The sequence below is a fragment of the Cavia porcellus genome, unplaced genomic scaffold, assembly GCF_034190915.1.
Source record: "Cavia porcellus strain 051 isolate PalLab524CR breed Dunkin Hartley unplaced genomic scaffold, mCavPor4.1 scaffold_10, whole genome shotgun sequence".
Lineage (NCBI taxonomy): Eukaryota > Metazoa > Chordata > Mammalia > Rodentia > Caviidae > Cavia > Cavia porcellus.
The window spans coordinates 17,985,181-17,997,108 of NW_026947493.1; the positions used below are offsets into that span (position 1 = coordinate 17,985,181).

At 39.4% G+C, this 11,928-nt stretch overlaps 1 protein-coding gene across 1 annotated transcript; it reads left to right on the forward strand.

Moving 5' to 3' along the window:
* Nucleotides 1-192: 192 nt before the first annotated feature.
* Oxsm (3-oxoacyl-ACP synthase, mitochondrial) lies at nt 193-4,298 on the forward strand. The gene is made up of 3 exons (XM_005008295.4): nt 193-282; nt 1,232-2,242; nt 3,530-4,298. Exons 2-3 carry the CDS (start codon nt 1,263-1,265, stop codon nt 3,930-3,932), a joined length of 1,383 nt encoding a protein of 460 aa, XP_005008352.1. The 5' UTR covers nt 193-282; nt 1,232-1,262; the 3' UTR covers nt 3,933-4,298.
* The last annotated feature ends 7,630 nt before the right edge of the window (nt 4,299-11,928 follow it).

The following is an 11,928-nucleotide window of genomic DNA, read 5'->3' on the forward strand; positions in this document are numbered from 1 at the left end:
TTATGCGCTGGTCTTTCACAGTCTGCGAGTCACTTAAGCATAGTAGCGAGGAGCGCCTCTGAAAAAAAAACAAACCTCACATGGCCGTACCAGCCTCAGACCGCTACCCTCAATACAATGTGGCGCTGCGCTCCCGGATGAGGCGCGCTCTTACGCGACGTGGCGCCTACGTGAGCACGTAGGTACGTACGTACGTACGTTCGTACGTTCCGTGTTTGCGCGCGTGCGCCCTGCCTTCAATGCTGGGGACTGGTTGCTTGGCTGGGGTAGTACTTGTTACAGGTATCGGCTGCTTCAGATTCATTTTATGGCTGTCGTCCGCTTTCACATTAGGTCGGGGTTACGTTTCAAGCGGGAAAATGGGGGACTCAGGGCTTGATTTCGTCTTGCCTTACTTTCTAGGTACACGCGTCCTTGTGGGAAGTGTTTGGGAGGCAATGAAGGGAATAGTTTACACCCCTTTGCTCCCTGCCCCTTGCCTTGTACTCCTGCAGTGATCGACTTGTCGTAACCTCTCCTTGCACAGATGACTCCATTGGAGAAGTTTAGAGGGTTGCAGAAATTTCCCTTTCCTTCAGTTACAAGTTTAGTTAGAGTCAGTTCTCAGCCCAGGTCTCCAGACGCTCAGTCCCGGGCTCTTGGTCCTGGTTGCCTTTTCAAAAGGCTGAATATCCCTGGGTATTGAAGATGAATAAAGCCTATTTACCCCACTTCAACCAAATGGCCCTGAAATATGATTTCTGTGTCGTGGACACTAGAAATAGTACTTTAAATAAACTCTAATCCTTTAAAAGAGTGCTTTTTGTAGTTAATATTACGTTAGGAATGCCATGATAGGGTTTGTTTGTTTTGAGACAGGGTTTCGCTGTGCAGTTCAAGCTGGCCTTGGGCTTGCTTTGTAGCCCAGGCTGGTCTCAAATTTGCAAACAATTATTCTGCCTCAGTCCCCAAATACTGGGATTACAGGAGTGCACCATCACTCCCGGTGATAATTTTGATTATAATTGCTTTCATAAATCAAATAAATCATCGGTTCACTTTGTCTTCTAATATCTGTAAGGTAGTTGCAGTCTGAAAGATGGTTTGATGATGAAATATAAATTAACGTGATCTTATGTTTTCTGTGCTCATTAGTGCACATCAAGCACCTAAAAGAACATCCAGGGTGCCATTAGACTCTTAATCTATTTAAACAATGATTATTTCCTGGCTGTTTTGTGGTTTGTTACAGGAATGTGTGTGTGATCATCCGAAATCTCAGCATGTCAAACTGCTTAGGAAATTTCCTGAAAGTTGCAAGCACTCATCTTCTACATTCAAGGTTGTGCCAGCAGTTAATAAGAAATAAAAGGAGGTTTTTTGGAACTGCGCCAACATCCAGATTGCATAGGCGGGTTGTCATTACAGGGATTGGCTTCGTCACTCCTCTTGGTGTTGGAACTCAGATAGTATGGGATCGTCTTCTCCAGGGAGAGAGTGGAATTGTTTCACTGGTTGGTGAAGAGTATAAAAATATCCCTTGCAGTGTTGCTGCTTATGTGCCAAGAGGTTTTGATGAAGGTCAGTTCAATGAGCAAAACTTTGTGTCCAAGTCAGATGTCAAATCCATGTCTTCTCCCACCATCATGGCCATTGGGGCAGCAGAATTAGCCCTGAAAGATTCTGGCTGGCATCCTCAGACAGAAGGTGATCAAGTGACTACGGGTGTTGCAATCGGGATGGGAATGATTCCTCTTGAAATTGTTTCTGAAACTGCTTTGATGTTTCAGACAAAAGGGTACAATAAAGTCAGTCCATTTTTTGTCCCTAAAATCCTGACTAATATGGCAGCAGGCCAGGTCAGTATTCGACACAAATTCAAGGGCCCTAATCATGCTGTATCCACGGCCTGTACCACAGGAGCTCATGCTGTGGGAGACTCTTTCAGATTTATAGCCCATGGAGATGCTGATGTGATGGTGGCTGGAGGTACAGATTCTTGCATTAGTCCTTTATCGCTTGCTGGGTTTTCCAGAGCCCGAGCTCTGAGCACAAACCCAGATCCTAAGGTGGCATGTCGACCGTTTCATCCAAAGAGAGATGGTTTTGTAATGGGAGAAGGTGCAGCTGTGCTGGTGCTGGAAGAATATGAACATGCTGTTAAAAGAAGGGCCCGGATCTATGCAGAAGTTCTGGGCTATGGACTCTCGGGTGACGCTGGTCACATAACTGCCCCTGATTCTGAAGGAGAAGGTGCCTTAAGGTAAAGATTGATTGTTTTGTGGAAAATATTTTTAACGTAAGAGTCTGTTGAACTCTGAAATTAGAGAAAGTTGTAATTTCTTGGTACACAGTATTGTTTTTCCATTTTAGGTTAACCAATTTGTTTTTTTAATTTTTTTGCTTGAAATCTTTGAACAGTTCTACAAAAATTAGGTTTTAATTAAGGCTGTTCAGGTTGTAAAGATGACTGTATGTCTTGCTACTTTTCCAGGCCTCCATTTGTGTTTAATCAGTGTGCACCTTCTCACTTTGGTACTTTCTTCCCTTCATCAGACTTAGAGAGTAAAGTCAACACTTCTAGGTGTAGCTGGTCTGTGCTCCATTCCACTAAGGTTCTGTTGTTCTCAAATTATCCTTCTCAAACTTTAATCACCCAAGGATCTTACTGAAATGCTGATTCTGACTATAGGTCTGGGGTAGCTCTTAAGATTCTACATTTCTAATAAGGTCTTAAGTAATAGTGATGCTACTGGTTTAAAGGCCACAGTTTGAAAAGCAGCTTAACTTTTGTAGAAGAGGTAAGAAACCACACAGAAAAATCTTTATCATGTCAGAAGAATTCTAAATAAATACAGAAGCCAAAGAACAAACGAATCTAAAAATAAAATCTTCTGGAGTAGCTTTTGAAAACCTGAATGTTATCTGGGCTTGATGGCAGACACCTATAATTGCAGTAGAACTGCCATGAGATTTTTCTGTGTGTGTGGTTTTTTAGAAGCAGGGTCTGGCTGTGTAGTTCAGGGTTGGCTTTAAACTCGTGATCCTCCTGCCCCAGCTTTCTGAATGCTAGGATTACAGGTGTGTATGAACACACCCAGCAAATAAAGAAGATTTATTTGAAAGGTATTTGACATACCAAAGTAGTAGATTATTGGGAAACATGCAGTTTTGTATTTATTCATGAGAGAAAACTTGGAACATAGTTGCAGATATTTTAATTCTTCAGCTTCCCTTTTTTCATGAAAAATTCCTAGAAGAAAATTATTGTAGTCTTCAGTCAACATGATAATTTTCTCCAAGGGAAAAGGAAAAGCCATTCCAAAAAAATGGGATTATATTTTATTTGAGATGATATAGTTTTTGGTGTGTTCAATTCATGGTGATGAATCAGTCCAAGGAATTGGGTGTGATTAATTTGACAAAATTTGATATTCATGGTAATTAAGTTAGGATTCATAGGATGCCTGTTTCTTTTGCACAAACCATTGAGGTAAAGAAACCGTTAGGTAAACTAGTTCTAATAAATTAAATACTGTTTTCTTGTTAGATGTATGGCTGCTGCTCTGAGAGACGCGGGCGTCCAACCTGAAGAGATATCCTATGTCAATGCACATGCTACTTCTACACCATTGGGAGACGCTGCAGAAAACAAAGCTATCAAGCATCTCTTCAAAGACTACGCTTACACCCTTGCAGTTTCCTCAACAAAGGGAGCCACAGGACACCTGCTGGGTGCTGCAGGCGTGGTCGAAGCAGCTTTCACTGCACTAGCTTGTTATTATCAAAAACTGCCACCTACTTTAAACCTAGATTGTACAGAACCAGAATTTGATCTCAATTATGTTCCACTAAAGGCACAAGAATGGAAAACTGATAAAAGGTGTATTGGACTCACCAATTCCTTTGGTTTTGGTGGTACAAATGCAACACTTTGTATTGCTGGCATGTAGGACAAGTTGTGTATAATACTGGCTTTTAACTTGTAATTATAGAAATTATATATAAATATATATAGTTACATTAACATTACTGAAATACCTTTTATCTATATTAAGGTTTCTCAATCTTGGGACTCTTGGTATTGCCATGAGATAGTTCCTTGTTGGATAAAGGAGGGCTATCTTGTGCATTGTAAGATGTGTAACAACATCTTGGTCTCGTCCTACTAGGTTGCAGTAACCGCTCCTTCCCTAATCATGACAACTAGAACTATCTATAAATATTTCCACATGTTTTCTGGAAGACAAAATAGCCCACCCATGAGAACTGTTGATCTGTTATCCTAATAAACTCCCCAAGTTCTTGGTTTCCTAAAAGACGAGAGTAAAAATGAATTGTATTTCTTATTCTTCTTGTATTTATCCTGGCACCAACTAATTAATGGAGATAGAGATCTTTGAAATAGAAATTGTTGGTGACTCAGAACACATCTCAGGCTGTCTCTGTGCAGGTATGGTAGTGTATGGTATCCTGTGTTCCTCCAGCTTCCCACCACAGATGCTAGAGGTTTTGCTTTTCTGCCTTGAGAATTTCTCTAAAGCTAAAGGATCCAGCTCATCTGTAGAAGGCTGGAAGTGCTTGGGGTTGGGGTTTGGTTCATCAGAGGCATGGCTCAGCCAGTGAACGTGACACTTGGTAAGTAAATACCTCAGCCTCTCTTTAGAGGAAGAGCTACCATTAAGGGTTCCAGTGAGCTGCGGCACTGCCCACAGCATTAACCAACTCAGTAATATCCCCCTTCCTGGCTTTTTCTTTCCTGTCTGGTTTTTTTGAGACAGAGTCTCACTATGTAGTTTAGGGTGGCTTTGAACTGGTTGTGATCCTCCTGCCTTTACCTCCCTATTACTGGGATTTTAGACGTGTGCCACCATGCTCAGCTTCTCTTTCCTGATTTTTAATACCAGTCCTAAACCACCTTTTCTCAGGCTGTGCTTTTTGGGTGATTCAAATTAATAAATTTTTTTTTTTTTTTTTTTGTAACAGTTTATCAGTGAAAAGGGATAAATGTGTGTGTTCTAGCACAAATGTGTAGAATTTTCCACATTTTAGTGAGCTATATAGATTGTCTTGACTGTAACACTATCCCTATACGCCTAACACTCCAGCCATGTGTTGACATAGTTTTAGGATTTATATCTAGATGTCTCCCAAGAACCTCATACTCTGATAAGTGGGGCTTTGGGGAGGTAATTGGGTCACAGGATCTGGATGCTTATATGTGGATTAGTTCATTGATGAGTAATTAAAAATGATTTAGGAGGTGAATCCTGATTGGAAGAGGTGGGTCACTGAGGATATGGCCTGAAGGATCTCTGTGCTTTCCTGAGTCCTCTCTGATTTCTTTCTGCCATGCTGTGAGCCACCCTGCCCTGGAGCCAGCCTACTGTGGACCGAAACCTTTACAATCTATAAGCCTTTCTTTTGGTTTGTGGGTGTTGAGTGTTATGTCTCAGGGATGAGAAAGTAAGATACACAACCATATAATCAGCTTTAATTTCCACTAACACAGTGGTTCAGCTGAAAGTTACTGGGTACTAGCATAGAACTGACTGTACTGGTCACCAGTGATAAAGGGAATGTTCCAGGGAAGATTTTGTAAAGGAACGTGTGTATGTACGTGTGTACATATAGGTCTTAGGTTAAAGGGGAAGATGGGAAAGGAAAGATATTCTAGCCAGGGAGAATTCAGTGGGAAAAGGTCTAGAAGTTACAAAATTTATACTAAACATAAGTACAATAAACCCTGGAGAGGAAGATGAGATAATGTCAGAAAATCTGTAGGACGTCAGTTTTGTTAAGTCAATAAGGGTAATGAGAAGCTATTTGAGTTTAGAGATGGTATGATAACTTTGTAAGGTTTTGATTGATTTAGACTAAATTACATTTTAAGCATTCCCGTTTCTTTTGTTTTTGGTTAGGATTGACCTTAAGAGATTTCTCATGGGAGGTTGGAGGATGGAGGTGAAACAGCTGCTGTTTTTTCAGTGTTTGAGAGGGTCTCACCATGTGGCCTAGGCTGGCCTCGAACTCACAGCAATCCTCCTGCCTCAGCCTCCCGAGCACCACTATACCCAGCAGCACCTGCTGTTTTGTAGGAGATCCATGTTGCTTACCTGCTTCCCCTAGATCTTTCTTCAGTATCCCTGATGCCTGAACTGGTATGTGTTTTAATTCCGTGATAATAAAGGACTGTAGCTTCTGCCCTATACTACTCAAATTAGAAGAAACAGCTGACAGGTTTTAGTTGTTCTTGTGTTTATGTTTGCAGGGAACTTTATTTTCATCTTCCCAGCTCCCAGCCTTGAGGATTTCAAATTCCAGAATCAGAAGATCGTAGGTGAACGTAACAGAAGCTGTTTAGCTAGTTCTCAAAATTGTGTAGAATTTTTTTTCTCTATCATAGTAGTTCTGTTTCTCTAATTGAGTCTTAACTGACAAATGTGAAGAAAGGTAAGTTATTAGGGTGACATAGTCCACATTTTCTTTCAGAAATATTGCTCTGGCCCTAGAGTGAAGGAAACTTGATTCTCTCAAGGAAATACAATCAGAAGGAAGTAAAAATCTAGGCTAAAAAATACGGTAGTCTGGATGAAGCAGAATGTCTTGACCCAAGTTTCTACCAAAGCTGGAAATTGTGTTTTTAAAAAAACAACTTTATCAGGGCATTATTTGCATACAATAAATGCATACATTTTCAGTGTAGTTCAGTGAGTTGTTGAACAGGAACGTATGTATTACTACCACTTGTGACAAAATAAATAGCATATCATCCTCAAAATTCCATTGTTTCCCTTTGCCATCAATCCCCTCTGGAGCCTTAGACTATTACTGAAGTTTCTGAGTATAGGTGAGATTTGTTTTCTAAAATTTTATATAAATGAAGCTACACACACAACAATATGTTTCATGTTTTTGAAGTTTATCCATGGTATTGCCAGTAATTCATTCTTGTATTGCTGATTTTTTTAGTCTTTAGTCAATTTAGATACTCTTGACTTTTTCTGTTTCTAATTCCTACTTAGCTAATATTTTAAATTTTCATTTTATCTCACTATTATTTTTAAGTGAATATATATTGCCTCTTGAACAGAACATGATAAGAAGCAACTTTCAAGCAAATCGTCTTTACCCTGAAAATAGCAAATTTAAAGTAGTATAACAAAGGACACAAATTTATGTAGGTTATTGAGATTATTAAACATTTTGCTAGAAATTTGAAAATTTCCTATGGCTCACCACCATGAGTGTATGACTAGTTTTGGATCCAACCATCTCATACTCTTAAGTCTTTACATTTAAAGAAGAAAAGAACTTAATAAAAATAATTCTTAGCTCATACATTAGTTCAGATTCTCTGAGAAATAAATACCAGAGCAGTTTCCCGTGTAAGAAATTTATTGGGAAAGCACCTGTGCAGGATAAAGGAAGAGAGACTGATAAAAGCCTGAACCCATGAAGAGAGGCACAAGAATAAAAGAAAACTGGGTAAAAGGTCTCAGACTGAAGTGTCATTCTATGAATGTTTTGGTCAGTATTTTGGAAGATTAGTACTGAAAATCTCTCAGGAAAGAAATTTTTCACCTATCAGGAATGGACCCATAGCCCTCACTATGCTTGACCACTGGCTGGGAGCTGTCAGGGCACAGGAGGTAGACTGGTCATTTTTCATGGCCATTGTAACCTATCCCTTGCCTCACAGAGAGAAATCTATCCAAGAAGGTTTGGTGTGTGGGGTAGCTTCTTTGTGGTTCTTGTTGGCCTGTCTTTCTAAGCAACAGTTTTTAGAATATAGAATTTGGTAGGGTAAATAATAACCCATGATGCTGCAGTTAGTCTAAGTTCTATAGGTAATATTAATCTTCTAAATCTACTATTCATTCCCACCCTCATTTATCATCTTGGCAGGTCTGGTGGCTCCCCTGAAAATGTGGTCTAAGCCTTTATTCCTATATCCTTTTCCTCCTGGAATATATTCTCTTTCCAAGACCAGGATGTCTGATACTGTAGATAATTAGAGTTGCAAAGATCAGAAACGAAATTCCCATTGTGGTTATATCATTAGACATGATGGTAGATAGGGTCACTCCTATTTTCTAACCCTCTGGGTTTTGAACTCATGTGATCTTATTAGAGACTCTCATATTGAGATCTTTGGTTTTTAAATATCTGCTGCATCCTACAGATGGCACCATGTCTATTCAGAACGCTTTCTCTGAGCTGGTGATTCTTTCATGTCTTTAGAAGGCTGTTCTAGTCTCTTTGGGGCTGGTTGCCCTTGAATAGTCTGATATATGGTTCAACTCATGGATCTGATGGTCCTAGGCCTGCCCCCATGAGCTATTTCTTTTCTGTACTTTACACCACCCCCAACCCCTTCCCTGATACTGTTTTAAAAGATTCTGTGCTTGCGGATCAGTTACCTGAGAGGTTGTGGCTGAGGGTCTATAGGCAGGAAAGGATAACCCATATGTGAAATAGGTAGCTATACCCATGAGGATGGACCACAGGTTGTTTGATTTGAGCTAGATGGGCATTCAGAGGTCACACTAGTTGGATCCATCTTGGTAAAGTGGGATTCTATTCTTAGGCTCTATCAGCTTTTATCTCTGCCATTTTCCTTTGTCAGGTGCTGTAGGGAGCCGAGTGACAGGCATTGCTGCCTCGATGTCTCTCTCTCTCTCTCTCTCTCCTATGGGCGCTGCGTCTGCCTACATTAACCATAATCCTCTCCTGCTTACGTCACTTATCCGGATGTGATGGTGACCCTGTTGTATGCATCTGTTTAACCTCTTCCTGTCTCAGTTCCCGCCCTTAGCCTATAAAAGGTGTGATTATTTTCTGAATAAACTGGAAGCTTGATCGGATCATTTCGACTTGCTTTCGTCTCTTTTTGTCTCCCCCATGTCTTTTATTTAATCCCCGTTTCTCCTCCAGGAGTTCCGAACTTGTTGATCTGCAGGCCGGATCAAGGTGCCTTTTGTTGCAGCTTTTGAGATGACCAATGGCAAAGCCTGGCTAAGGTCATTTGGCAGAGTCAATTGGTTATTTACTTCCTCTACTGTAGTGCACACTTTCTGATAGGTACAGATGTGTGATCCAGCAGTATTTACCCTTCATAAACTGTTTGCCATCCACATTCCTCTGATAGTCCTCTGCTTGAAATGGTCCTCTGCTCTACTTACCCTTGTTCTTTTATGTTCTGAACCAAAATCCAGGCCTCTGGCCACTACCCAGAATTTTTGTATATTTTTACCTCTTGGGCCACTTCTTGTGTACAAACCAAGTAACAAGATGCAGGTCTGCCTACTGAGGAAGGATATTTTGCCTCAGCAGTGTCTTTTCGGTCCATCCTGAATGTCATTTATATATTTATTCTTTTGTTTGTTTTTGGGACAGGATCTTGTAGTTCAGGCTGGCCTTGAACTCAGCAATCCACCTCGGCCTCCAGAGTGCTGGGATTAAGGATGTGTGCCACCTTGATTTGACTGTCTCTTTAATGTGACTGCCATACGTTTTTCAACCAACTACTGCAATAAATATTTAGAAGGCAAAATCAGCAGAATTTGGTAATGAATATTTATTCATTACCATTTATTCTATTTCTTCTTTCAATTCCCTTTCTTTTAAAGTCTTCTCTATTGTCTACTTTCTTAAAATGTAAATTTCATCAGAATAGGAATTTTTACCACTTCCTACACTTTTTTTTTGGCACCGGGTATCAAACTCACGACCTTGCATTTGCCAAGCAGGCACTTACACTGCTGAGCTAAGCTCCAAGCCTTCTTTCACTATTATTATTACTGCTTCGTAGAACATTGCCTGGAACAAAGTTGGTCTCAATAAACATTTGCTAAATGAACAAATGAAGTAATTTTAATAAATTTGCCAACTACTTACTGATTGGCTTACCATTCCTATTACCTAACCTAGCTCCTATCACAAGAATTCTAAGTCATTCCTGCCTTTTCTTCTTTCCTTTTCCCAATCCTGCAGCAATTCCAGCTGATAATACTTACACAATATGCACTTCATTTTATTCTCTGGACTGCAGTGCCCAGCTTTTTTTCTGTTTCCATTATCCACTGCTCTGAAACACTCTCTTATAGTAGCTGAAAATTGATCTGTTTAGGATATAAATTAGATCTTGTCGTTTGCTTGTGGAAAAACCTTCTGAACACTTCCCATTTGATTTAGGATGAAATTTGAACCCCTGACAACAGTCTGCATGGTTCCTCACTAAATAGGACCTCCCTCTCAATTGTACATCTTAATGGTTGCATCCAAGCATGCTTGTATTTTTCCTATATCTCAAATGCAGTAGCTTGTTTCTGCCTTAATATTTGCTCTCTCTTGACCTGGATCAATGTTTATTTTTAAATTTATATGAACATTGGCTCCTGTTTTTATTCAGGTTTCAGTATACAATTCTCAACCAAGGAGGCCTTCTCTAGCCACCCTGTCTAAAGTACCCCTTTTTCTTTCTTCTCAATCCCTTTCCATCTCAGAGCCCTGTTTTGTTTCTTTATATCTCATCCTATCAAAATGTTCTTTTTTTATATGTATCTTTTGAGCTTTTAGTTTCTAAAAACAGTATTGCTGAACAAAGCACAATGTGCAGCACATACACATATGTGCATATAAACCTAGACATATTCAATCATATGTTCCAATACAAAAAGAAATTTAGTCCCAACAATACTTGAAAATGTCTCTAGAATCTAAAAGAACAGTTTATCATGTTATTAGAAAACCAAGACAGTTATTGTTAATGTAAAATGTAAGTACAGAAGTTAAAACAGCCACAATTAGTGCATACAGGAGTGCTTTTTTTTAAAAATCTAGTTACATGGAATTAGGTTTGATCTTTGGAACAAGTAAAGGAAGGGTGATGGGTGTCATGGTAATTTCTTTAGAATTGTTTCACACAAGCAGCCTAGTTTAAACTACATCAAGAGACTACGTAGTATGATCAAATGATACTGAATGTTTAAATTTTAAAAATTTATTACAGTAAAACATGCATTGCCATTAATGCCCCTCAAAATAGTCCTTGCTTTAAACACACTGGTCCCACTGGTGTTGCCACTTTCTGAAGCAGTTCTGGAAGTCCTCTTTCATGTGTGTAGTGACATATCTATCTTCATGTCCTGAATCAATTAAAAATTTCATTTTTCATGGTTATATTTAAGTCACATGGGGTGAGATCTGGTGAATGAGGTGGATGAGGATACAACAATGTTTTTATGAGTCTGCCTTTCTGTTGGATGACCTGCAGCAGCAGCATTCACTGTATTTTTGATCACATCTCTTCTACACTCATGAAAGAACACTTCTAGAAGTTTCGGAAAGTGGCAAGAATAATAGGATAAGTGTGTTTGAAATGAGGGGGACTATGTTTTTGGGAGAATTAGTGCAATGTCTCTTTTGCTGCAATAAATTTCTTAATTTTATTTAAATATTTGCCATAGTAATATAATCTCATTTCATAAATAAATGTCATCTTGAACAAAAAATGGTGTAGCTTAGGGTTCAGTCAATTGTTTCTTTCTGGAGAATTGCACTGAGAACCTCAGTGGTGCTGAGCAAGCACTCTACCACTGAATTACATCCTCAAATCTTTCTTTCTTAGGACAAGGCCTCACTAAATTGACAAGGATAGCTTCAAACCAAATACCGTAAGTATTTTAGATGTAAGATTGTGTATATATGTGTATACTTGTAAATATATAAAATATTTATGCCATAGATAACATAGATGGTAAACTAAGGGTAATATAGATAGCTAGAGTAGAAATATTATAGGCAGTCATGTAGGGCTATACTCTCAAGGAAGTCAGTGCAGAAGATGAGAACACATTACAATTGAGGGTAGAGGTGCATCTGTTGAAGGCCAGGCCTAAAGATAAAGACAAGATGACCAGGTCTTCTTGCCTCCCCAAGGGATAA

Coding starts and splice junctions, on each gene's coding strand:
- Oxsm (XM_005008295.4), top strand. CDS start 1,263: ATGTCAAACTGCTTAGGAAATTTCCTGAAAGTTGCAAGCACTCATCTT. Junction 2,243..3,529: donor GAAGGAGAAGGTGCCTTAAG/GTAAAGATTGAT, acceptor TTTTCTTGTTAG/ATGTATGGCTGCTGCTCTGA.